The sequence below is a fragment of the Pithys albifrons genome, chromosome 2, assembly GCF_047495875.1.
Source record: "Pithys albifrons albifrons isolate INPA30051 chromosome 2, PitAlb_v1, whole genome shotgun sequence".
NCBI lineage: Eukaryota > Metazoa > Chordata > Aves > Passeriformes > Thamnophilidae > Pithys > Pithys albifrons.
The window spans coordinates 20,093,365-20,119,377 of record NC_092459.1 but is presented as its reverse complement, the minus strand read 5'-3'; the positions used below and the strand labels follow the sequence as shown (position 1 = coordinate 20,119,377).

Here is a 26,013-nt window from a genome sequence, read left to right as displayed (position 1 = left end):
TTAATGTAATTTTAGTTAATGAGAAAATTACATAAATTTTGTGTCATTGTAGTGCTCTTTCAGTTCTTGATTTGTGGAAATTTAATTTAACTTCACTTAAATGAGTCAAAGTTCCCTGAAAATTTATTAAATACAGTGGGTGGAATGGTCTATAGATGAAATTTCTCACATAGCAAGTCCAGCAACTTCTTGGATCTGCATTTGAGAGAAAGGACATAATATTTTGCATTTTGCTTTATGACAGTTGGAACATCTCAGCTCTCTTTCTTCTTCAAATTCCCCATGGTTCCCTGTTTGCCTTCAGTACATCAACTGCTCTTCAATTCTTCACTATTTAGGTCTAGATTTATTTTTTTTTATTTGAGCATATTCCTTTCTATATCATCTCAGTCCCTGGATAAAAATAGCGAGCAAGTATTAGGAATTAAATCAATTTCCAGGCATGGGGAAAATAACAAGATAATTGGGAACAGGCATGGTAGAACAATCAAAAGCAAACCTTGATAATCTTACTGCCTTTTCTAATGACTGTCTCAGTGGATGCAGATTTCAGTAGTAGATTTCTTTCACTTTGAATTGTAGCAGAACTTTTGAAACAATCTCCCATAGTGTACTTGTAGCCAAAAAGAGAAGACAGGAACTGATTGGGGGATTGCAGAATGGATGGAAAATATTTGAATCAACAACCTCTGAGGGTAGTGTTGCTTGATTTGAAGAGTGACTAGTAGTCACTAGATACAGAGGGTGCCTACTGAGGCCTATACTACCCAGCCTCTGTCAGTGATTTGGATAACAGGCTGGGATGCAGCCTTAACAAGTTTGGGGATGACAGCAAATGACAGAAGAATAGTTGATACATAGGTTGTATTATTGCTAGACAGAAGGACCTTCAGAATCTGGAGGAATGGGCCAACAGGAAGCTCATAAAGTTCAGCAAAGACAAATACAGAATCCTGCCCTTTGGCTAGAATAATACCTACCATTCATGAGTACTGGCCTGGAACTGACTGAGTGAAGACAGGCTTTACAGAAAGCAGCCCCTGTGACTGAGAGGAGAGGCTCACTAAGAGTTAAAGGTGTAGCTTTACAGGGAAAATTATCACAGACTGGACTATAGGAACAGCAGTGTAGTCAGCAGGTCAGGGTTATTATTTCCTCTTCAGCACTCATGTGGAAAATTGTGTGTAGTTTTTGCGTCCTCCACCATACAAGAGAGATTAGAAACTGAAGCAAGCTCTGGAAAAGGGCCCATTAAGGGGCCATGAGCTGGAGTATGTGATAGACAAGGAGAGGCTGAGTGAGACTGGAGGAGAGAAAAGGGTAAGAGGGATCATATTACTAATTTGGACTGAGAACAGTAAGATGAATTATTCCATGAGATAATTCAAGAAGAAAAATATGCTTTCAATGTCCTTGTTACTCTCTGTTGTCATATTCTCTGTTGTGAGGGGAAGAGTAACTGTGTAAGAAGTTGAGTGTGAAAAAATTACATTCATATTTTCTTCCACAAATTTTCAGAACAATACCACAATGTCTCCTTAGAGGTATCATCAATCCCACAATTAGGATTTTTATAATAATCCTATATATGTGAAAAGCCAATCAAGTGGTGTATGTTTTATCCTTCTAGTGTTATAGAGAAGTCTTAAAATGTGAGTGAAACATACTGTGTAGCATTATTAAAGGGGTTACAAACAAGTTACTGTTGATGGATGCAGTCTGAGTGAAACAGAACATTACACACACCATGAAACAGAATATCACACACACCGCCCCTCTCCTCCCCCCACCCCCTTTCTAGCTTCAATCATGAGCCTCAGGTCCCAGTCCTCACCTCTCAAAATGGGGACTTAGCATTCAAAACAAAAAAATTTCCTCCTTCTTAAGCGGTAAAGAGAACTACTTTCCTGCTTAGCAACTCTATTTTCAAACAGAATGAACAATCCAGAAAAATTAAAGCATTACTTGACTTCCTTAGTGACAAGAATTCTATTTTACTGGAGTAAAACATTCTGTTTTGTTTAACAGCAACTGAAATAAGGAGTTAGTGCTCATGAATGTTCCTTCCTTTCCATGCCTTCATCTTTATGGAAAATGTTTATAAATTCATATTCATGGAAAAATTATACTATAGTCTTCTTTAAATTGCCTTCCAATTTGGTCAGTACACTTTGAAATATTCACCTTCTACCTTTTTTAGGGTGAAGCGCCTTATTATGGTTGCCTTTTTTTGTCAAATAAGTGTGACGTCTTTAATTGTCAAACACATGCTATTATTTCATCAGAGAGTTCTCATTCCCCTTATGAATGATTTTCTTCTTAAAAAAATAGAAGAAATATCATCGGTAGGTTTTATACCTGACAACTTGTTCTGCACAGCAAAGTAATTGACTCTAAATATATTGTTTATTGAAAGGAAAGTTGACATTTTGGTTTTTTTTCTTGTAAATTTGGCAAAGATTGTCAAAATATTTATTCCTATGCGTTCTTCTTTTACTGTAGCTGGTCACTGTGGTTCTCCAGATCCTATTGTTAATGGTCATATTAGTGGAGATGGTTTCAGTTATCGTGACACTGTGGTCTACCAGTGTAATCCCGGCTTTCGACTTGTTGGTACATCTGTCAGAATTTGCCTACAGGATCACAAGTGGTCTGGACAAACTCCTGTTTGTGTCCGTAAGTATGATTAATTTTTCACTGAATCATTACTATATTAATCCTTATTTTAAACATAATTGAACACTAACAATGGATTGGATGCTCAAAGGTGTTTGAAGAAGTTGCTCATTATGATGTAGTTTCTAACCTGTATGGTATGGCCAAACTTCGCGAACGAAGATTTGGGAAGGGCTGTCCCCACGTGGGTGTGCCCTTCCAGCCTGCACAGTGGATTTTAGGTGAGGCACAGCGTGCGCAGAACTGGCCCCACCGTTTAAGTCCTGAGGTCCATCTGCCACGGCCGAGCGAGCTTGGACAGTGCCAGTGAAGTCCTCAGGACTAGAACCTACAGCACCCGGCATTTCCCAGGAGGTCTCCCATCCAAGTACTAATCCGGGGCTGACCCTGCTTAGCTTCCGAGATCTGACGGGATCGGATGTCAGGGAGGCATTTAACTGCCCAGTTTCTAAACTAGCGCAGACTGATTAGCTCTACTCAGTAACTTCTGATTTCCGTTGTTTCAGAAACAGGATGACATAGACACAGTAATGGGTTGAACAGGAGACTGCAGCTGTGCAACTTAATCTATAGTTTCTCTCTCTCCAGGAATAGTTATTATGTCAAGTATTGGTTTACTGAGCCTTTCCCTTATTTTGTTTCACCAGGAATAAAAAAACCCTTTATATATTTTCATTGTTTGGTGGACAAAGCTGGAATACTGTTCGTTTGAGCACTTTTGATGGTGACTGCTCACTTTTTTGAAGGTGGCCTCAAGCTGACCTGCCAAAGCAAGCTGAGGCATGACACTGGATTATGCTACATCCGTTAGAAAATATGTTAAATTTTTTATACCTTTTAATAGGATTTGGTTTTTTGCTCTTAGTTCACCTGGTTTTGAAAATCCCATAATTAATTGCTAGAATTGATGAGTCCTTCCTACTCTACCTCCTTCCTTATTTGCTTGGCAGGTTTTCTACCATTTTCTGAAACATCAGCCATTTAATCTATCAAGTCAAATTTCTCTGTTATTGTACTATTTTATTATGTAGTTGATTTTATTTTCTTTTTAATTTCAGTTTTAATAAAGATCCCCAGTTTTATACAATTTTGTTATTTTTAATGGAATGTTTGTATCAATTATTTCAATGCTATATTTTTAAGATATCTGTAGTTCAAACAGAAGTAGTTTTTGCTACACAGTTTTCTCACCTCCACCCCACTATTAAGGTTGAATCTGAAAGTCATCAGCTATCTTTTGTCTTCAGTCCTGGGACTCCAAGCCTAAACCTTTTGTGTTGGTATGGTGAGAAAAATTCCCTGAGGGGGCTCCTCCCTACATCACTTTCCTGTGTTTGAACCTTTAACAAGCTCTCTCAGGAAGACTCAACAGAATCTTAGAGGTATTATAAAGAAGTTAGAGGCTATGCTCCTGAAAATTTGCCATTTCTCATTTTGTGAGATTTTTACAGAAGGTCATGTATTTTTGTATTTCTAATTTACTTTGAAAAGAATTTCAGGTTTGTAAAGTACAAGATACTGTAATCTTAAAACAATATTATCTAAGGAAGTACTTGGTGTTCTCCACCCATGACTACTTTAGCTTCTTAGTATCATATGAAAGTCAGCTTCCTTCATCTTGCACAGTGTGTGGCACATGGTTCTTCCCCTATCTCTGTATTGAATAACCAATTGGACCACACTTTGGACATGTATTTTCTGAAAGATCTTTTCATTTGCTACTTGTTTAGAATTAACAGGAAATATGATGACTTCTGATTACTACCTTTTGAGTAGCAGCACAGCTATTTCAAAAGAGAAAGATAAACTTGTGTATAATGTATTTATTTGAGTATGATAAACATCACTAGCACAAAGTTGAAAAGTTCTGTGTTTGTGTGTATGTATGTATATATTGAGATTTTGCATTGTTAGTATCTACAGTTTTCTATAGTATTTGAATATCTTATCACCTGGAAAGCTAAAGCTTGACCATAATAAACTTTTTACAAGATTTGTTTTAGCACAATCAACACAAATAATACACATAATGGGAAAGATCTACTCACAACAATATTATATGTTTTATCATAAGAAAATAGATAAAAGAATCACTCCTTCATCAAAACAGTGCAAGACCTTTGGAATATGGATGCTTCAGAACTCCAGAATGTTCTGAAGTAGAGCATCACATTCAATCTGTTTGGCCCTACTACATTTTTAAAATTGAAGGAAAAAAAATTTTTCTTTTATTTCTGCTAGTAGGAATATAGTGAACTATCTGCATTTTTAAGGTCTAATACCTAATACCAGATGTGTGTCAAAATGCATATATACATATATATATGTAAATTTATTTTTATTACAACTTTCAATATAAAGTAAAAGGTAGATTCTAAAAGTTATATTGAAAAATTAAGATTTTTCTCATGGCAGTTAATAATTCTGAATAAATGTATCTCTCTCCCCCCCCTCCCTTAAATTTCCTGTATAAATATCAATGGCAAATTCAGAAGAAAAAAAGTCAAAAAACCCCAAACCTTACAAGTGATTCTATAGATCTGTACCTTTAACTTCAATGCTAACCTTCCTATCTTTCTTTTAACAGCAATCACATGTGGACATCCCGGGAATCCAGCTCATGGAATGACTAATGGCAGCGAGTTCAATTTAAATGATGTTGTCAATTTTACTTGCAACACTGGATACTTACTTCAGGGTGCTTCTCGAGCACAGTGCCGAAGCAATGGGCAGTGGAGTAGCCCTTTACCCAACTGCCGAGGTAAGAAACTTTCTCTTACATTCTTTGTTCTCTAATGACTTTTTTCACCCAGGATCCTCCTTTGCCCTGCATTCAAATAATTGGGATATAATGCATAAACCTGGCCTTTAGGAACTTATTGCCACATTTATTTTGAGTTTTTCCTTTCTCCATTGTAAATTGTAGTTAGGGAGGAGTATCAGGTAAGCCTAGACTTTTCAGTATTTTACCTCAAAGTTCTCGAACTGCAATCCCTAGCATTTAGTTTATAGAATTACAAAGTGATCTTTGTATCACAAAAGTTATATTACCTCAATAAATCACAGTTGACTGTCTAGTCTGAATTAGGTCTATAGTTTCCATAAACAGTTGATTACTCCTATTAAAATAGTTATGCAGTGGAAAATTTATGCATCAAAACACTATTAATTCTTCTGTATCTCTTAACAATGCCTAAGAGATCTTCATAATTTTTGTAGATGTGAAAACTGATTTTTCTTTCCCCACAAAAAAAGATAAAGTAAGATTGAATTTTGATTGTTTTTTTGCAAAGACATGTATGAGCTTGATTACTAGTGTGCTATGGGTAAGATGGATATGTTTGAGAGATGAGAATGAAGCAAAGTTTTGTATTATCAGGAAATGTGTATCAAATGTACATATGAGGGAAGGACAAACAGAGACCATTTAAAAATGCAATCTAGAATTCTTAGATTGCATTATTTATCCAGATGCCGGTAATGAAATTACTATTAAAAGGGAAGCAAATCTCTATAATTAGCCTAATTTTACTCCCTCCATTTATGAGAATCCTTTCCTTTCTTTCCTTTCTTTCCTTCTTTCTCTCCTTTCTCTCCTTTCTTCCCTTTCTTCCCTTCCCTTCCCTTCCCTTCCCTTCCCTTCCCTTCCCTTCCCTTCCCTTCCCTTCCCTTCCCTTCCCTTCCCTTCCCTTCCCTTCCCTTCCCTTCCCTTCCCTTCCCTTCCCTTCCCTTCCCCTTCCCTTCCCTTCCCTTCCCTTCCCTTCCCTTCCCTTCCCTTCCCTTCCCTTCCCTTCCCTTCCCTTCCCTTCCCTTCCCTTCCCTTCCCTTCCCTTCCCTTCCCTTCCCTTCCCTCCCCCTCCCCTCCCCTCCCCTCCCCTCCCCTTCCCTTTTCTCTTCTCTCTTTTCTCTCTTTTTTCTTTTCTCTTTTCTTTCTTTTCTTTTCTTTTCTTTTCTTTTCTTTTCTTTTCTTTTCTTTTCTTTTCTTTTCTTTTCTTTTCTTTTCTTTTCTTTTCTTTTCTTTTCTTTTTTCTTTTCTTTTCTTTTCTTTTCTTTTCTTTTCTTTTCTTTTCTTTTCTTTTCTTTTCTTTTCTTTTCTTTTCTTTTCTTTTCTTTTCTTTTCTTTTCTTTTCTTTCCTTTTCTTTTCCTTTTCTTTTCTTCTTTTCTTTTCTTTTCTTTTCTTTTTTTTTCTTTTCTTCTTTTATTTTTTTCTTTTGCTATCATTGCAGAATATGGGCCTAATATCTAGTCTTTGGTCTGTTCCACCAGTGCCTTTACCAGAGACCTGAAATCTGTTCACTGGTTTTCTGTTTTTAGGTCACATGCCCCCAAAATAGCTTCTACTGGTGCAGTACATGCTTTCTCAATGCTGAATCCAATAAGATGCTGATATTTACTGACATCACAATATTTTTCTTCTGAATCACTGAGGCAGACTGAATATCTTCTGACTATAAAATAGATACAAATTGACAGAGAGGTGAAAGGCAGGAGGTGAGGTGAATCATGTAAGATATAATGAAATATCGCAATAGCCTGGAGAAAACTTTCTGAGATACTGTATATCCTTCAGTGCTCTTTCCTTGAAGACTCCAGAAGGAAATGTATTTTAATGGCTGTCCATATTCAAAGCTGAAATGGTCTGGTTTCATTTATAAATTTTAATAACAGTGTTAATTTCCAAATATTTAAACCAAAAACAAACTAGAAAATGCTTAGTGTCAGGAAAGAATCTGATTATTATGCCTGGTATGGAACATGCAAAGAAATAGAACACAAAAATTCCTCCAGAAATGCAGTGGCTAGTAAGTTTTCTTGAGTATTTTCTTTCACAGAAAAATGTTAAATCAGTGCAAGTACTATGCTTTTTGTTCTTTGTAACTTGTCTTTTATGAGCTAAAGGAAATTGCAGTCAGTGAAGTCAAGCAAAGGATACAAACATTGGGACTAATAAGAAGTTAACTTCAGCTATTTTACCTTTATTATCTCCACCTGTTGGTTTATTAAAAATCTTATTGTAATACAATTGTTGTTCCTAAGAATAATAATTATCTTTGGTGATTAGCTCATCATATTGTTTCAGAGCTGGCTGATGCAATTTTGAGCTCAGTGTGTGTGGAATTAGATCGTTCATTCTCGTTAAAACAATAAAGGGATGGCAATTCCCTCAGTCACTACACCCAGAATTTATTCAAGTTAACTAGCATAGTAATATAATTATTGGAATAGAGAAACAGGAATTAGGAAACTATTTCTATTTAGGCTTATGGGTTTTTCCCCTTTAAACTGTTTTGTTTTGCTAGACTTTAGTGAACAATCTCTTCTATCTCACCTGTGAGGCATTTAAGTAAGGTTTTATTTGTTGAAAACACAACTTTCCCACTCATCCAGCAGATTCAGTCTGGATCTTCTCTGTTTGAGTTTCAGAGGCAGAGATCGAATAGCTTTGCTGAAGCTCATCCCCATTTACACTCTGAGTTACTCAGTCACGCTGAACTCCAGTACGTCTTAAAAAAGAGAGGAAAACCAAAAGCAAATACTGAGAAGATCTGAAAAATAAGAACACAAGAATAAGGATACTTACAGTTACTATGACACTTCAGTTGTCTCTCCTGTCTACTTTCATTGTCCTTTTTTAATTTATTACAGGAATTTGCATTTGATTCAGGCCAATTTATGGTCTGAAATCGTGTTTAGGGAAAGAGGTTTTCTGAAAGGAGTAAGTATCTGTCCTGGGTTGAGCTGGCAAATCGCCAACTGTCCAGGACAGAGTGAAAAGGGTTCTTCCTCCCCCCAACCAGCTAAGGGGAAAAGAAGAGGGAGAGGAAAGAAAAACCCTCAAAACCAGGTTTATGCTGAAACTAACTACATGTATTTATACAGAAAAGAGAAAATTAAAAGGAAACTACAATATAACACACACTTACACAAGTTACATATATATAATAAGGCATAACTTCCCACTCCCCAATTAATACAAAGCCCATTACTCTAAATTCATAAGCACTCCAAAAGACACTCAGCAAGAAAGAGAAAGTATAACAACAAAATATTTCTACTTCCCTGAATGCAAAAAAAATGCAAGCAGAGGCAACAGGAGCAGGGTCTAGCATAGTAAAGGAGCTGCTAGATGTCCTCCTCTTAGTGCAGCCATGATGGAACTAACTAAGCCACTCCCACACACTGAATTTTACACCCTTTGAGATGATGTAGTATGGTATGGAATACAATATTATTGGCTAGAAGAAGTCAGCTGTGAGCTAGCTCAGTCCAGCTTAAATCAGCTGACAATCCTAGGCCTAGCTGAACTTTAAAACCTAAGTTTAGGCCCACCTGCCTAAACCCATAACATATTATAGATGCAACTCTCCTAATATACATTCACTTAATGACAAACTCCTACCAGAATGGGGTGGACCAGAGTTCCCTCAGTTGAGTATCTACAGTTTTGTCTATCCTCATGCAGGTGGTGTAAAGCCAGACTTTTGCCATTCACTCAGTGTTTCTTCACTTCATTCTTCCCTTCACTTAGTATTTCTTTCTCTGTAGCAATCTATATTTTTCAGTCAGCATCTTGTATCTTCCATAATGAGCTGTGAGGATCCACCTAGTTTTGCCACTCCCTCTTTTGTCATCCCTTCCATGTACCCCTCTAGAGCCTAGAGAGCTTTGTTGCCAGTCATGAAAACACTGCAGCTCCTCACCTCAGTGAATGAGTTTTAACTGACTTAAATTATATGAAAATTATGCTATGAAGTTTGCAGTTCATCCAAGAAACCTACTTTTGGCTTCTGGAGAGGAATATACTGTCTAAAGTAACAATAACTGTTTTATATGTGTATGTGCACCGGAAGATATTTAGTTGTATTGTAAAGGGAATAGTGAATATCCACTTCAGTTTAACTGTATCAGTGTTAGAGTAGTTCTATACCACTGCCCTGCTACATGCATCTCTTAAATTTGGGAGATTCTTACTTCAGTTATCATCATCATGGCTAGGCTTCGCAAACGAAGATTTGAGAAGGGCTGTCCCCACGTGGGTGTGTCCCTCGAGCCTGCTCAGTGGATGTTTTAGGTGAGGCACAGCCTGCACAGAATTGGCCCCACCCTTTGCTCCTAAGGTTCATCTGCCAAGGCCAAGCAAGCTTGGACAGTGACAGTGAAGTCCTCAGGTCTAGAACCTACAGCCCCTGGTATTCCCAGGAGGTCTCCCATCCAAGTACTAACCAGGCCTGACCCTGCTTAGCTTCTGAGATCTGATGAGATTGGATGTAATATGAAAATATAAAACATTCTATTGTCTAGATAATTGGTATTGTTTCTTATTTTAGGCTAGTGTGATGAGTTGAAGTTGCAGTTAGTATGTATCAGTTTCTCTCTGCTGCTATTTCTTTTTTCTCAGTTTTTTTTTCTTGCTTCTCTGACATGTGTTTCTACACAGTCTGCAGAGAATATCTATGCCCTCATGCACCCCCTTCTCCTCTAAACTCAGTGTTTCCTTTGTTGGTTCTCAATTTTTTTTTCTTTGTAGCCTTCTCCCTCTGGTGTATTCTGCCCTTTTCCTAAGTACATTTTCAGGGAAATACAAAATTCTGTTATGGACTCAACTGTGATTTGAAGAGAGACTGAGAGCTGGGGTTGTTCAGCCTAGAGGAGAGAAGGATCAGGGGAATCTTGCTTATCATCTATGCTTATCTAAGGGAGAGCGTAAAACAGGTGTGCCAGACTTTTTAGTGGTGCTCACTGAAAGGACATGATGCAAAGGTCACAAAATAAAACATAAGAAAAAGCTTTTTAAGTGTGAGGGTGGTGAAACACCTAAACAGATTTCCCATAAACATTGTGGAGTGCCCATTCTTATATGTATTCAAAGCCTGACTGGACAAAGTCCTGGGTAAACTCTTTAGCTACCCCTTCCAAGTTCAAGTATTCTGTGATTCTGTACAATTTATGACTGAAGACTATATATTTACACCAACTTGCTTGACTTATTTTGTCATATTGCTTATGTCAAATTTACTCTTAATGAATTGATTAGAACCTCACTAAAGGAAGTAATAGCACTTCTTCGGGCATATGCTTTTACTTATAAATTGCCTTTTAACTAAAGGGTGGAAAATATTCCCTTGAAAGTTCATTGTCAGCAATGAATTATGAATTTGTGTACAAAGAAAGTAAATCTTCCAGCTTCTTAAATACAGTACTGGCAAAGGATTGATGTTCCTAACAAACCCGTATCATTTAATTCAACAGAGATTTTACATATGACCTTTCTTTCAAACCTTGGTTGAGTTCTCCTGAGTCAATAATGAACTTCGGTGAGGCTCTATATGAAGTACTACAAATTAAAGGTTGCTGCTTGAAGCTATTGCAGAAGTTTACTATTTTATTTATTTTATTTATTATTTATTTTATTTTATTTTTTATTTTATTATTTTATTTTATTTTTTAATTTTATTTTATTTTGTTTTTTTTTATTTTATTTATTTTATCTTATTTTATTTTTTAACTTAGCTATTATGTATGCATAGGAAACCTTGATATTTTCAGAAAATTAAGCTGGATAGTTCTTAAACACCTTTTAGCAATGATACATTGCATCTATCTGTTATGTCAGTAGCAGTTTAGCTAATTAATCACTGGCAGGAAATTTACTAAGGAAATTATATGAGGTTTTTTTGGCTGACAAAAACTAATGCATACAAATGATCATATGTGCTACTTGTATGAAAAAAAAGGATTTTGATATGTTTTTATGTCTTAAATTTACTGAAACCATTGAAATATTTTGCAATGGTACTTCCCTCTACTCCATAATGATGTTATCTGGGTAATTTAAGAATTATTTTATCTGTTCTTTTTAACTGTTTTGAGTCAGCAAGTAAAACCTTTAATCTCTTAAAATGTACACATTTTTTAATATTGAATTTGGACCTGTGCTCTGAGGTAACATAATCCTTAAAATACCTATGCCTTGGAAAAACTGTTCCTGCTGTTTCTGTCACAAGTATGAAACAGCATATTGTGATGCTCAGGTACTTTGTGAGATAGAAACCCCCAAATTTTTGAATCATTTAAACTCTAGTAGCTGTTTTAAATTTTACATTTTATGTCTTGGTATATTTAGTATTTTTAAAAGATTTCCTATAATTTTTTCTGGAATGTCAAGGTCACTGAAATATGATTTTAAATTCATAATTTGTGAGATGAGACATTTTCCTCTGTACATGGACTCTCTTCTTTGATAAAGAACAGATCAAGTAGTCAGTTGCTTTTAAACTTGAATCAAATTACTTCAGGAAAATTCCAATACCGAAATCTCTGTTCTCTTCAGCAAACCTGAGTAGGACTTGGTGCAGCCTGAATGTGCTACCCCAGAACTAGCTATGAAAATATTAAATTCTAAGCCAAGCATGCTCAATGTGGATTTTTTTTTCATTAGCAGTTTGGAACCACTTTCTATTTCGTCTTTGGGTGCACAGAAAGGCAATGTCTATGCTTTCTACTTTTCATAATAATTCTTAAGCACCAAAATTAGAACTGAATCAAATTGCCTCATCAGGGCTCTGTACTCATGATTGTGCTGCAGGTCATTTTTCCATATATTATACTTGAAGTCAGAACTGCTGTATTAAATAACACACTTAACTTAATCTTCTAGAATGCAAGTATTTGTAAGAAGGAGATTTTCTTGCTTGGATTTCTTTGCTTTGGCATTGGATAGCCTGGCCTATCACTTGCTGCCTGTATTAAGGAAGACCGTATTCATAATCTGTATGAGGAAAAGTGTATAACCTTTCTGGTTTTTCCCTTTAGAATTCATCTTCTTATAAATGAGATTTAAGACCTTTTGTCCTATTAAAAATGTGTTTTAAAACCAGAAATATTTTGCTGGGAGGATCCATTTGGCAGAGTTGTGGAGGTTTGTGTTAGCTCACATTCTCCAGTCTCTATCAGTAAATCCAGGGTATTTGTTCATAATAAAGAATTCAGGTCTCTTTTTATTTATAAGGCGTTTATACTCAATTTCTAATTTGAAAGATTTATCTTTCTTTATCTCATTACTGACAGATTCTTGAAAAGTTTAATTAGCCTTTTTTGTCTTATCAAGAATCTAGTATCTACAAGGAATCACTAACATCATTGTATTTTCTTTAGTGGGTATATCATTTGAACCAGTGGTAATATGTTCCACTCCTTCACTGACAAGAAAAGTAATCTTTCTGATGACAGCTGATAGAAAGGTGGGAGAGATTGAAACTGATGACCAATTTTTCTCATCCAAAGATCAAGCAGTTCTGAATTTAAGCAATTTTCTGTCTATGGTGGTACCAAGGATTCATATAAGCAGAGAAATGTTGTGTTTTGTTTAGTTTTGTTTTTCCAAAGTCAGAGGCCTTTGCTGTGACTTTTTTTATACTTTAAATGTCAGATATACCTGAGCTGTTGATGTTAATAGCATGTTGATACCCTGCAGAAGGTTAATTAGCACATGACTAAGTTTTCTAAATAAAGACATGAGGTGCCATGGGAGATGCTATACAGTGTCAGATATTTCCCTGAATCTGGCAGAAATGACATAAAACTTAAAATTATTGCTGTGCCTCTCTGGAGGGAAACCTGTCTGGAGATAAGGCAAAGACATCTCAAAAGGTAGTAGAAACATCTTCCAGGACAACTGAATAGAGTTCCTCTTCCATGTGAAAAACAATGCTCTTATTAAGAAAAAATCTAAAGAAAAAGACTTTAAGACATTACCTCAGAGTTTGTACTATTCTGACAACAAATATTGTGTTGATACTACTTATACAAAGATGCCCACTGAATTTGCATACAGATAAAATTTGTAGAGAAAAATAACAGGTAAATACTTTATCTCTCTGATCAATTTGCTATCATAATACCTGGCAAAATCTGAGAAGTTATCTTTGTTGTGTACTGTTGACTTTTGCATTGAACTTTACTAAAATTCTGCTTACTGAAAATTTTGTCATCATGCTTTCACAAGCAGTGCTTTCTTTTCATAGGCAGAATTTGTTAGAACTTGTCAAAAAGTCAGAGTGAATTCTCTACTCTTTATTTACTAACTGTCAGTCCCTATACATGTTCTAGATACCAACATTAATGCAATACTTTTCAAATAAGAAAAGATTTGAAATTTTATAAGAGAAATTTAAGATTGCTTCTGTCAAGAGAAGAAAAAAAAAGTGAGAACAAGAAATGAATTACTGTGAATGATGTACTTTTTGATGATCATTCAACTTTTTAACAGAAAGCTGCCCTGAAGGACTCAGACATGGTCTTTTCACTTCTTTGTCCTTAAAGACTTGCATGTACTCAGTGTGAGATTCCAAAGTTATCAGGGCAGAATTGAAGCATTCTCCGGCTTTTCTCAGAAGACTAAACTGAGACTGCCAGAATTCATTTCCCATATAACCCTTGACAGGTGTCATTGAGAGAAAGCAATCTCCGTCTGCTCTCACTGTGATTTACAACTGAGTCCCCAGGGCGAAAGGCAATCAGGGAAAATACTGCCTTAGTTCTGTATGCTGGCCAACTCAAATTCTTTTCTAAAATACTCCTTTACTGCAGACCTTCTTAGCAACAGCACACTTGTATATATGTATTCAAAGCTCTATAGCTGATCTTAAATGGCACCGCCGGCATAATTTTGTTTACTTTTAAACTTGAGGGGTAGCAATCTCTTGCATAATCATTTTATGAGACCTTGTATGATGCAAGAATTTTGGTGCACAGAGCACATGTTTAAATTATGCATTCAGTGAATATTTTGTATTTCATTCATCACTGAGCTGTCTAAACAGATACTACTGGTATAGGAATGAGAACTTGGTATCACACAAATTGATACCTTGGGACTTCAATATATTCCTTGAACATTGCATATTTCTAGTCTGCATGGAGAATTAAGTTTTTCAATTCTCCCTATTGACTTGCAGAAACAGTTCAGTTAGAATCGCTTTTGGGTAGCTTTAGGCTGGCATATCTTCATGAAACGAAACTCTTTTTACTTAGTTTCTACTACTGACCTTCCAAAAGCTAACTTGTCATGCTTACCCATTAAACCAAAGGTATAATTTTAAGCATTCATGTTTGATTTTGTTTTATGATAATAATCTTAAATGCACTGATAAAAGGGACAACTCTTGTGAATGCGTGTTAGGAATTGAACCTAAGGAGTAAGGAGAGGAATTTTAGAAAATGCTTATTGTAATGAAAGTGTAAAACCTTCAATAAATATGAGAATTTTGCAATATGCATCAGATTTTGTTTCTATTTCAGTAGAATATTCCGAGATTAATATTGCAAAAAAATTGAACTATTATTTTCAGTCTTCTGTTGCAACTAAGCTAGTGCATATTTGAGTACAATAGCAATGATTTTCTCTAAATTACATTGAAAAAAAGGTTTTTTTTTTTTATTTTGAGCAAATTCTAAAATGTCGGTTTAATAGTTTTTTTAACTGCCTTTTACTTTTATAATGTTTTTATCTGTGCAGTATTTCACTGTTTCTCATCTTGACCTAGAAATAAAATAAGCATTTGATATTACAGTTTCAAAAATAGTACTTTCTGTTATTCTGAAGTTCTCACAACTCCCAGATGAGATTTCTATGTGACTGATAGTCCATGAAGCCATGTTAGGTTGTCTTCACTTTTGCTCTATAAGGTATTTTTTTAGAAGTTTGTGCCTGTAGAACTCTACTATCCTCTCCATTCCAGCAAAGAGACTGCCACAGTATGTGCTGCATTTCTGTCCCTCATTCAGAACTTCAGTCAGTGCACCACTTTTTACCCCAGAGTAGCGCTATCTTGGACGTACTGTGTGAACACAGCAAATATTCTTCATTGTAAAGCTGTCTTCATGAAGACTCTCAAGAAAACATAAAACTTTTTTAAATGGCTATGGTGGTAGACAAGTTCTCACTGAGCATATGATAGAGTCTAAGGTCTTAATCAGCCTGAAGATTATCAGATTGACTTCTTTTAAAGACTTTCCTGTGTTGTGGAGATGTCTATCACTCATGTTTGTTGTTTGTTGAAGAACAGAAGGTAGATTCCTTTATGATCAGAAAAAGGTGTAAAAGGACATATGAGCTTCTGACATAGTCTTTACCTATTCCTTAGTGCCTTCATTTACAGTGAATAGATTTGATTCCAGAAACTGCTCCTAGCAGTGTTTGTTTTAACCTGTTAATGTTTAATATTAACAAAAAAAAAAAGAAAATAAAAGAAAGGAAAAGAAAAAGAAAAAGAAAGGGATAAAAAAGGCAAGCACAGAATCATAGATTGGTTTGGGTTGGGTGGGACTTAACGATCACAGAAACACAGAATATGCTGAGGTGGAAGGGACCCACAAGGATCATTGAGTCTGATCCTTAGCCCTGCACGGGACCATCCCCAAGAGACACATCATGTGCCTGAGAGTATCATCCAAACACTTCTGGAACTCTGTCAGGCTTGGTGCTGTGACCACTTCTCTGGGGAGCCTGTTCCAGCACCCAGCCACCCTTTGGGTGAAGAACCTTTTCCTAATATCCAACCCAAACCTCCCCTGATACAACTTCAGGTCATTCCCTCAGGTTCTGCCCCTGGTCACCACAGAGAAGAGATCGGCACCTGCTCCACCTCTTCCCCTCATGAGGAAGTTGTAACTGCAATGAGGTCTCTCCTCAGTCTCCTCTTCTCCAGGCTAAACAAATTAAGTGCCCTCATAATGGCTTCACCTCAAGGCCCTTCACCACCCTCATTGCCCTCCTTTGGACACTCTTTAAGAGCTTAATATCTTTCCTATATTGTGGTGTGCAAAATTGCACACAATATTCAAGGTGAGGCCACCCCAGTGCAGACCAGAGCAGGACAATCCCCTCCCTCACCTGGTTGGTGATGCTTTGCCTGATGCCCCCCAGGACATGTTTGTCCCTCCTGGCTGCCAGGGCACTGCTGGCTCATATTCAACTTGCCATCAACCAGGACCCCCAGGTCCCTTTCCATGACACTGCTTTCCAGCATCTCATTCCCCAGTCTGTATGTACATCTGGGGTTGCCCCATCCCAGGTGCAGAATCTGACACATCTGATCACCAAAACAAGCCTCTGCACTGCTCAATGTACACATTTATTTTAATGAAAGAACTGAGAACATTTAGCAGCACATTTTCATTGAAAGTTAAGAAATTGTACAATATAACACACACATTTTTATATAGTTAATGCTTTTAGACATTGAAAGCACAACAGAGTAACTTCCAGTCTTGTGAGAGCGAATCAAAGCTCTGTCTTTTGTTCATTATAATCTGATCTAGCTGAGCAACATATAAGCCATCTTCCTAATAAAAAACATAATTTGAGACCTCTATTTCAAAGATGTATTGTCACAGTTTTATTTTGACTACTTTTTAAGGAGTAGGAATAAAACTTGTGGATTTTTTTAAGGCAGCTAAACCCTATAAATATCTTTGTGAATTATTTAGAATATAAATATTTTAAAAATCTGCTTTACCAAAATTAATGGTTTTAATGGTGTGTTATTTTCTTAGCTGAACAAAACCAAACCAGAGGAAAAATGACTTAGGAAGAAAGGAAAAGATTGTAATCCAAACAAGTCTATTTGCAAACATGTAAATTGGCATGTCTAGGCATGCATATAGATACGAGGAAATGCATATACACATGCGGAAAAATTGAATTTAAGGATGTATTTGTACAAGGCACCTTATAACTGCAGAGGGTGCAGGCTATTCCAAGACCAGAAGCTTTGCAATGGCATCTACCCAGCACTAGACCATGTGTAATTGCCTAAGAAACAGGGTTAATTGGGATGCAGCATGCGTTGCTTCTGGGAACTGTGCTAGCTTCTGTAAGAAAGAATTGCGCTGGGAATGCAGACATATGAGTTCATTCAGATCTTGGTTAATATTTTGGCAAGGCTTCCTGTCAGTGTACTGTACATTTTACAGACTTTCACATGCATCCCAATTCTGTGATGATAGTTCTATTCCCAGTGAAAGAATTAGACTTAGTTGACAGTGATTAGTAATCACTGGGAAAAAAAAATCACAACAAATGTGTAATGTCAACAGAATAGAGCATTTTCTCTTGATAATACACTTAAAATAAAGATTCCCAGAAGTAAGAATTTTCAGAGTTCTTCAAAGCAAATACAGACTTCCACATCCAGATTTTTCACAGCTTCCAGAGCGCAGTGAAATGTTAGGATTTCACATTTCCCCCTGCCTTATGGGATGGAAAACAAAGTAAAGAGGTAAAGAGGTGTTTATTTCTGTCAATAAATCAGTGTAAACACATATTTCTTCAACCTGCACTCATTTGATTTATGTATAAAATTGATATGCTTAAAACACTAAATTTAAATAAAAGTTGATATAATGCTATATAAGCTAAACTATTACAATGCAAGCTAAATGTAACTTCTCTGGTGAATTATTTCATAGGATTCACCATAAAACACTTTAGGAATAGTTTCAATTAGGAGACTGTAGCTTTACTAATGCTCAGGAACAAAGCCCCAGATGTAATGGATTTCTTTCATTGAATATCATCAGTCTAGATATGCCTTACTAGTGCTTTATGTACCTTAGTGTAATACCTAGTGCTTTTTAAATGTATTTGACTTTTCTGTGTAATTGTATCTTCAGTGCTATTAATAACAATTGGCAGATGAAAAATGTGGTTTTTTCATTCCAAAGAGGGTTCTCCTTCTTCCCACAACCTGAAATATTATTTCTTAAATAATTTTTATGAAGGAAAAATTTGGGTTCATATGGGATGTTCTTCAGATCTAGGTATATGTTTGTCTAGAACTATGAGGTTGAAATTATGAACATTTAATACTTTTAAGATTCTGACTTTAAAGAAGAAATAAAAATAAAACCACTTAAAACTGGTTGTTGCTCCAACTTAAGTTTTAGGATGTTAATAATTCTATAAAATCAGGACATTTTTTAGTGGATTCAATGAAATGTTTTTTTCAGTGACTTAATATTAGCAAAAGATGCTTTGTTCTAGTGTTTTACCTAATCAGCAAATTTGAACTTCTTGTGTCATAAAACTTAACCCTTTGAAAATACATGATTCAGGAATAAAAAACCAGTTCATTAGTGACTCTGTATGTCATACCTCTACAAGCATAATTTTATCTGATATTCTTCTCCACTGATTTCTTTTTCAGGAATTTTTTTTAACTACATGATATACTTGAAAGGCAGTCATTGTTTGATGAGCTTTACTTTATGATACTAATAATATTCTGCCCTTTTTATTTCTTATGTATTTTTTCATCATGTGTTTTTATTATTTATTCATACATTGAAGACAGGAGAGAGGTGGGGTAGGCATTTGTAGCTTTTCAGATAATTTTCAGATTAACAGACAGCAAAACTGGGTGTTTGCAAAGGTCCCTTCCATCGCAAACTATTAAATAACTCTATGATTCTATATTCACTGCACAATATAAAACAAATGATTTCAGAGGGAAGATATACTTTATAAAAATTAAATAGCCATGAAATACTCATTTTTTTTAAATTAACTGGTTTCTGAAAAAAAAAAAAAAATTACTTAAGGCTTTTTGTTGCTTACTATCACTCCTGTTCCACAATGACATATTTGATTTTTCACCATCTTCCTTTTTCTGTTCTACACATTAATAGAAGAAAATGTTCTTATTAATCATGGAAACAATTTTCCTTACTACAGGAAATTAGAAAAGAAAATGCTAAAATTTTTTTAAACTGTATGCTAATTTGATTTTAAGTTGTCTTCCTTCACATAAAACTTACAGAGAAGACCAAACTAATTCTATCAAGAGAATGATAAAGAATTCTTCCAATTTCTCTTTTATCTTTGTCCCATTTGTATGTCCAAGACTATTTACAAGTACTGGAATAAAATTTTACTGTTGCTTTCAAAAGAAAAAGACCTAGAGAGTTACTTAAGAGTCAATATTTCTGATATTTAAGACAAATAAAACCCACAAAGTGTATCACATGGACCACAGTTATGAGCTGCTAGTGAAGTAATGAAAATAATTGTTATACTTACAATATTGATGTTATGTATCAGTAATGAATATTGTTTTTCTTACAGTGGTGAACTGTTCTGATCCTGGCTTTGTAGAAAATGCAATTCGGCATGGGCAGCAGAATTATCCTGAAAGTTTCAAATATGGAACAAGTGTGGCATACCATTGCAAGAAGGGCTTTTATCTGTTGGGCTCCTCTGCCCTGACCTGTAAAGCTAATGGATTATGGGATAGATCGTTACCAAAGTGTCTGTGTAAGTATTCATTCAGTTAGATTAGCATTAAAGAGTGGTGTGTGATTTAAAATCATGATAGAGAAAAAAAAGCATAACCATTGGTCGAAGAACAAAATTGGACTTTAGGTTAAACATATTGCATATTGTACATCTCAAGAAGAAAACATTAAGACAAGGTATCATGCAATTTTTCATTATTAAAATTGTATTTACAGGGAGATGTGTAAGTATTATTTTGAATGTCAGAAAGTTAACTTTAATTTCCCCTTTTGATCAATTCTTAAGATATCTGAAAACAGCTAGGGAAATCTAAAATTATCATTTGTGTGTTATAATTTAGATTGGTAGTCTAAGACTGTTGATGGCTATATCAGATTTTTTTTTTCAGATTTATTGAAGTATGTGTAATTAACAAATTAATGAAATGTTGTATGGAAAAGTTTTGTTCAAGAGGGTCTTTTCCGACTTCCTCCATCACTTTTTCCCAAGAGAGGGAAGAAATCTTCTGGTTTCCTATAATCTATTCAGTGAGCTTCAGAACTCTGAAGAATAATAGTTTGGCTGACTTTGATTTTCATTGAAATAGTTTTCTTCTCTGATGACTCTTAATTTGCTGACATTATTTCTGATTTGCAATGCAATTATAGGGAATAATAAATGAAATTAAAGTATCCTTTAATTTGAAATACATTAGATGATTTTTAAAGATTTTTCTTTACAAATTGTGATTTTTTTTTTACAAAAATGATTTATTTTATGGATTTATACTTTAATACCAGACCAATAGATGTAACTAAGTTAGTGAATTTATTTCTATATTATTCTTGGTCTTTGTACTACTATGTAACTAATACCCACATGACACATGATCCAAGCAGTTTTATTTTGATTTTTCATGACAGTCTAGGCTTTCATTAGCTGTCAATAAGAGCTATAACCTGAAAAAATGAGTTTATTCACATTTTAATAGTAAAATAATTAGTCAAAATACAGCATTATAAATACAAAAAGTGGCATAATTTTTTTTCACTTGGATAAAAGCATGTTTCTCACTTTTGGTATCTTACAAAAACCATTATGAAAGTTCATGGCCCAAATCTGTCAGGGATCCCTTCCTAATTCCAGGATTGGGTTTTCAGTCTGCTGAAGTGCTCCTTATGCAAGGGGCAGAAGAGGATGGGGAATCTAAATCTCCTGGAATAGCTACTCATCTTTCCACATCAAGTGTTTTGATAATTTGATAGCATTTATATGACTTTCTACTTGTGGACAGAGCTTAAGAAAAATCGTAGGTATCCATCCCTTCAGAATAAGAATTCATGACCTTACTCTGGGGACTATTGACTGAGTCCATAGGAACATTCAAATGAGCCTCGAAGGTGCCTACAAACCTCAAAGACCTAATGGATTAACTGTTGCTAATTTGCTGCTGGTGGACTGAAACACCATCTGAACTCTATGTATCATCAGAACAAATTTCAATTTCTTTCTCCTAAGAAAAACTCAGTGAAATGATTAGGACTCTTTCTGAAGAAAGATCTGTTGATCTATTCACAGATTAAGTCACTGAGAGCCTTTTCAAGTAATATAAGAGAGATGGGATTTTCAAAAGTTATCAGTGATAATCTCTTTTTTCAACTGTAAGATTGATTTTGGTGATAGGGTTAGGGTTAGGGTGAGATAAATTTTGAACCCAAAGTAGACACAGTTTACTGTGAACAATTCTAGTTCAAGAGTAAGCAACTAGAAATTTCTGACTGCTGTTTTATATGTACGGCAAACTATGCATGTCATTGCTTAAAAATAGATGCTTCTTTTCTTCATCCTAATGTGGAAAAAATTTGTGCTACTCACTACAAATCATTATAAACCCATCTTAAGGTTACCTATGTGTGGTTTTATTCGATAAAATCTGATGACTCGCTGCAGTTCCTTCCAGAACTGTGGCAGGACTTTCATTTGCATGGTACTGCAGTAAGCTCACTAAGGTAACTGATCTGGCTGAAAACAAAACACTGCGGGGTTGGTTTTTTTTTCTTCTGTGGGAGTACTGTTCAGCCAGATTAGTCTCCTGATTTGGTATACTGTTTGTTACATGAATGCTAAACCCACCCAAGGAACACAAGAGAAACACATAGCATTGGTCAGGACCACAACCCTTGGAAGAAATCCATTGTGCAGTCAGATTGACATTAACACAGGATCTGGTATAACAGAGATAAGTTTGACATCTGTCAGAAATTTTCATCAGAAAAATAGGGAGACATTTTCTAAAAAGATATTTTAGTCATAGGTCATTCATTCAAGTAAGTTATCAAGCTGCTGAAGTTCAAATGGTCTATTTAAAGGCTGCCTGCAAAATTTATTTTTGTTGTTATTTCTTTCTTTACTGGATGACCTAATTTCTATACAAAAGACATTCAGAATATGATTTCATGTTCACCTTAATATGACTTATGTTTCCTCAAATAACAGATTTGATCTGCTTGTCTGCTAGTTATTATGTACCAAAACTGTTTATCTGAATTTTTTTCCCAAACAAAATGTACACATTTAACAACCATAAATGTGATTAAAAATTACAAAAAAGTCAGTAATCCATTTTGCTCAGTCCAGTGCAATATGTTGCTATAATAATACTACAGAAGTATTTTGATTCACTATACTGCTTAAACGGTATCTATAGTTAATTTATAGATACGGCGAAGCCACGTAGCATTATCTTGTCTGTAACGCATAAGCACATTGCAACATTGACCTTATTTGGTTTTTTTTCTAACCTTAACTGAAGTAACATGTGCTCTTTGTAGGGAAAGACAGTGAACAGAAATGAATGAGGAAAGAGAGCTCTACATTTTAAGAAAAAAAGCTAAACTGGATGGGTTAGTCTTATGTGTAGTTTTGTGCTTAATCTTGCAAATGACCAGCAAATCATCTATAACAACAGCAAGGTGAAGATATTCAAGAGTTTAAATCAAGACAGAAGTGTATGTTGTGTGGAACTAGCCTTATATTTAGATTAGAATAGATTTTTTTCTGTGCCATGAAAATATTGTGTAATAACGTGCTCTTTCCTTTGTTAGCCATTTCTTGTGGACATCCTGGGGTACCTGCAAATGCAGTTCTTTCAGGAGACAAATTTACATATGGCTCCATAGTTCACTATTCTTGCACAGCGGGTCGAAGGCTCATAGGAAATTCTACAAGGGAGTGCCAAGAAGATAGCCACTGGAGTGGGACCCTCCCTCACTGTTCAGGTATTTGTACCAACCATATCTGAATGTCACCTTGTCGCATGAATGAGGCTACTATCATAAGCTTTTTAGCTACAGTCACGTTTGTTTCTTTTCCAAATATATTTTAATTTCACCAATAGCCACTCAGCTGTATCATATCCATTTATTGAAATATTATAATTCTTTCAATTTTTTTGTCATTAATTCACAACTTCACTCCTTAGCTAGATGCTATTGTATACTGCTGTGTATTGAACACACAAAACAATACTTAAAGCCTGGTTGGGCTTTGCTTAAAAATGACACTTGTATTCAATTTTATTTTTATGAGCACTGTTTTGTGTAAGCAAAGTTTGTTACATCAGAAGATGCTGGGGAAAAAAAACCCAACTACACAACAAAGATAAGAGTGGTAAACTTCATACACTTTGCTCCTCTTTTCATTTACAGAAATATATTTTATTGGTGTTGCAATGTGGAAATACCATAAATGTCTGACATGTTCTTGGTGCTGTCAGGAAGTAAAGGAACAGTTCCTTCTTCGTTAGAATATGCAAAATGAGAAGCCATAAAACACTTCACAGTTTTGTTGAAGTGATGAGCTCAGGCGAGGATTGGCTACTAAGGACATCCAAGTCATATTAATAGGTTTTTTAAGGGAAACAAATCTACACATTTCAGTATATAACAAAACTTGACTAATTTAATAAGAAAATTTCCTAGTGAAAAAATTGTTCATAATTACTCATTATACTATTTTCTTGTAACTTCCCGGGAACTCTTGGACATGCCCACTGTTGGGCTGATCTGATTCAACGCAATTCACTTCAGACTTGACATAATTTAAACAGGTGTGAGCTATTTAAATTCAGTGCTTTGAAAAAAGCTCTAAAGAAATGTTCATTGAAGTGATCCATTTATAACCTGATTCTGAAAGGATACTGAGCAGAATTTGAAATTTGGAAAAATTCCCCTATTGGTAAAAGGAAGTGAATTTAAATCACTAGTGTTACTTTTCTGTTCTCTGCTGCTCAGGGAAGAAATAGTTTATAATGTTCTCACACTGCTAGATCTCGTGGTCTCTGTGCCTAGACCTGAAAACAATGTCTGCAGGACAATCATATAGTTTTCACACAAGCATTTCCTTGCTTATCTTTAGCCCACATTTATGTTACTTTCCACTTTTTATTCAGCATAATATGCCACATATGAAATTGCGCCTAGACTTTAAATTTTTTATGGTCAGAGCCCTGAAGTACTGTTATCCAACACTTCTCACTGTAAGGAAAGTTCTTATGCTGGTGGAAGGAAATTTTAATGGCTAATAATTGAGACTCTTCAGGTAGCAGTTACGACTACAGTAATATTTTCATAGACTCAGATTTGGAAAACATTAAAGAGCACAATACTTATCTCCTTGAGGGGGGAAAATATGTCTAGAGTAACAAAAATACTGTTACTGATGCAGAATTTAATTTTCTAAATTTGAACACCATGGGGCACCATCTTGAGAGTAAAGGGATTGCCTAGGAAAATGCAAATCTGTCTGTGTTAGCTTTATTTAAAAAAATCAACAGAGAAAAACTATCTAAAAACAGTGAAAGAAAACCCTAAAAAGATGTTTAATTTCTCAAAGGTATATAGAATTATAAAAAGAACCTCATTTTCCATGTTAGATATTCAGGAGATTACTCCATCAAAATCCAGTATGAATAATTCGTTGTCATAATGTCAGTGAAAGAATGATTGTGCCCAGGATGGCTGAGAACTCTAATTGGTTTTGTACTTCAGGGATATGAAAAACCATCCAAATATAATGTTTAAAACCTGTAGTCTGTTTCTGCATGGGATTTATTTCTTTATTATATATTAATATATGTTTGAATTCATGAAGGTTCTATGATGGTATAAATATGATCTCAGGGTTTGATGTCACCTGGGACCTGTTGCAATGACAAACTTTTGCATCTTATGAATTAAGCAATAGTTGAGATTCTTGTTTAAGATGACTCACACTCATTTTTCAACAATGGATATGTAGTCTTCTATATTGCTAAATAAAAAGGAGTCTAGACCTTCATAATACTGTAACTGCCTTTGTCTATACCCTTTGACTATAAATTTGCATGATCTCAGTTCAAATTTTCTTCAAGTCAAAACTAGGTGTGTTCAAGGAAAAAAAAAACAAACAAAAAAGTCAATAGTCATTCATCTGTAATAATTCCCTCAGCAAAATCCCAAAGGAAACGGAGACATCATGAGATTTTCAGAGTCATAGATCATTCTACCCTTAACCATTCCTTTCCATTCACAAGCCAAAGTATGCACCACAGAGTTGTTTCATGCTGTAAACAAGCCACAGTGGTAGCCTGAATGTCATTTCACACATTTTAAGCAGACAGAAATGTCTGTGAAATAGGAATGTCTTAGGCTAAGTGGAAGCAAATGGCATCCAGAGGCCACACATGGACTTCTGCTTTAACAGTGCCAGGGCATAGGTCATGGAAGTTAGTACTTGATCACTGAGACCATTATACTCTTAGAACTGTTCTCAGAATAATTGTCACCCATCCCATCCAGCAGCCCCAAAACAATGCACAAATACTTCACAAGTTTGTGTGTGCTGGAGATAATTCTCAACAGTTTGGATGCAGTCACCACGTTTTGGAAAGTGAGTTTCACCATAAAGATGTGGACAGAATATATCAGCTGACTTCAAGACACTTACACTGTTTACAAGCAAGTGTTTAGATCAAGAAATCTAGGTCCAAATGCTGTAGGGCAGGTTGACAAGAAGAATCTAT

At 35.3% G+C, this 26,013-nt stretch overlaps 1 protein-coding gene across 1 annotated transcript in view; it reads left to right on the top strand.

Moving 5' to 3' along the window:
- The window catches only part of CSMD1 (CUB and Sushi multiple domains 1), a 1,094,767-nt gene that overhangs the window by 1,034,814 nt on the left and 33,940 nt on the right, over positions 1 to 26,013 (top strand). The window contains exons 53-56 of the mRNA XM_071548449.1: positions 2,503 to 2,676; positions 5,264 to 5,437; positions 19,803 to 19,991; positions 23,057 to 23,230. Coding sequence (XP_071404550.1) covers positions 2,503 to 2,676; positions 5,264 to 5,437; positions 19,803 to 19,991; positions 23,057 to 23,230 — 711 coding nt within the window. The remainder of the gene's footprint in view (positions 1 to 2,502; positions 2,677 to 5,263; positions 5,438 to 19,802; positions 19,992 to 23,056; positions 23,231 to 26,013) is intronic.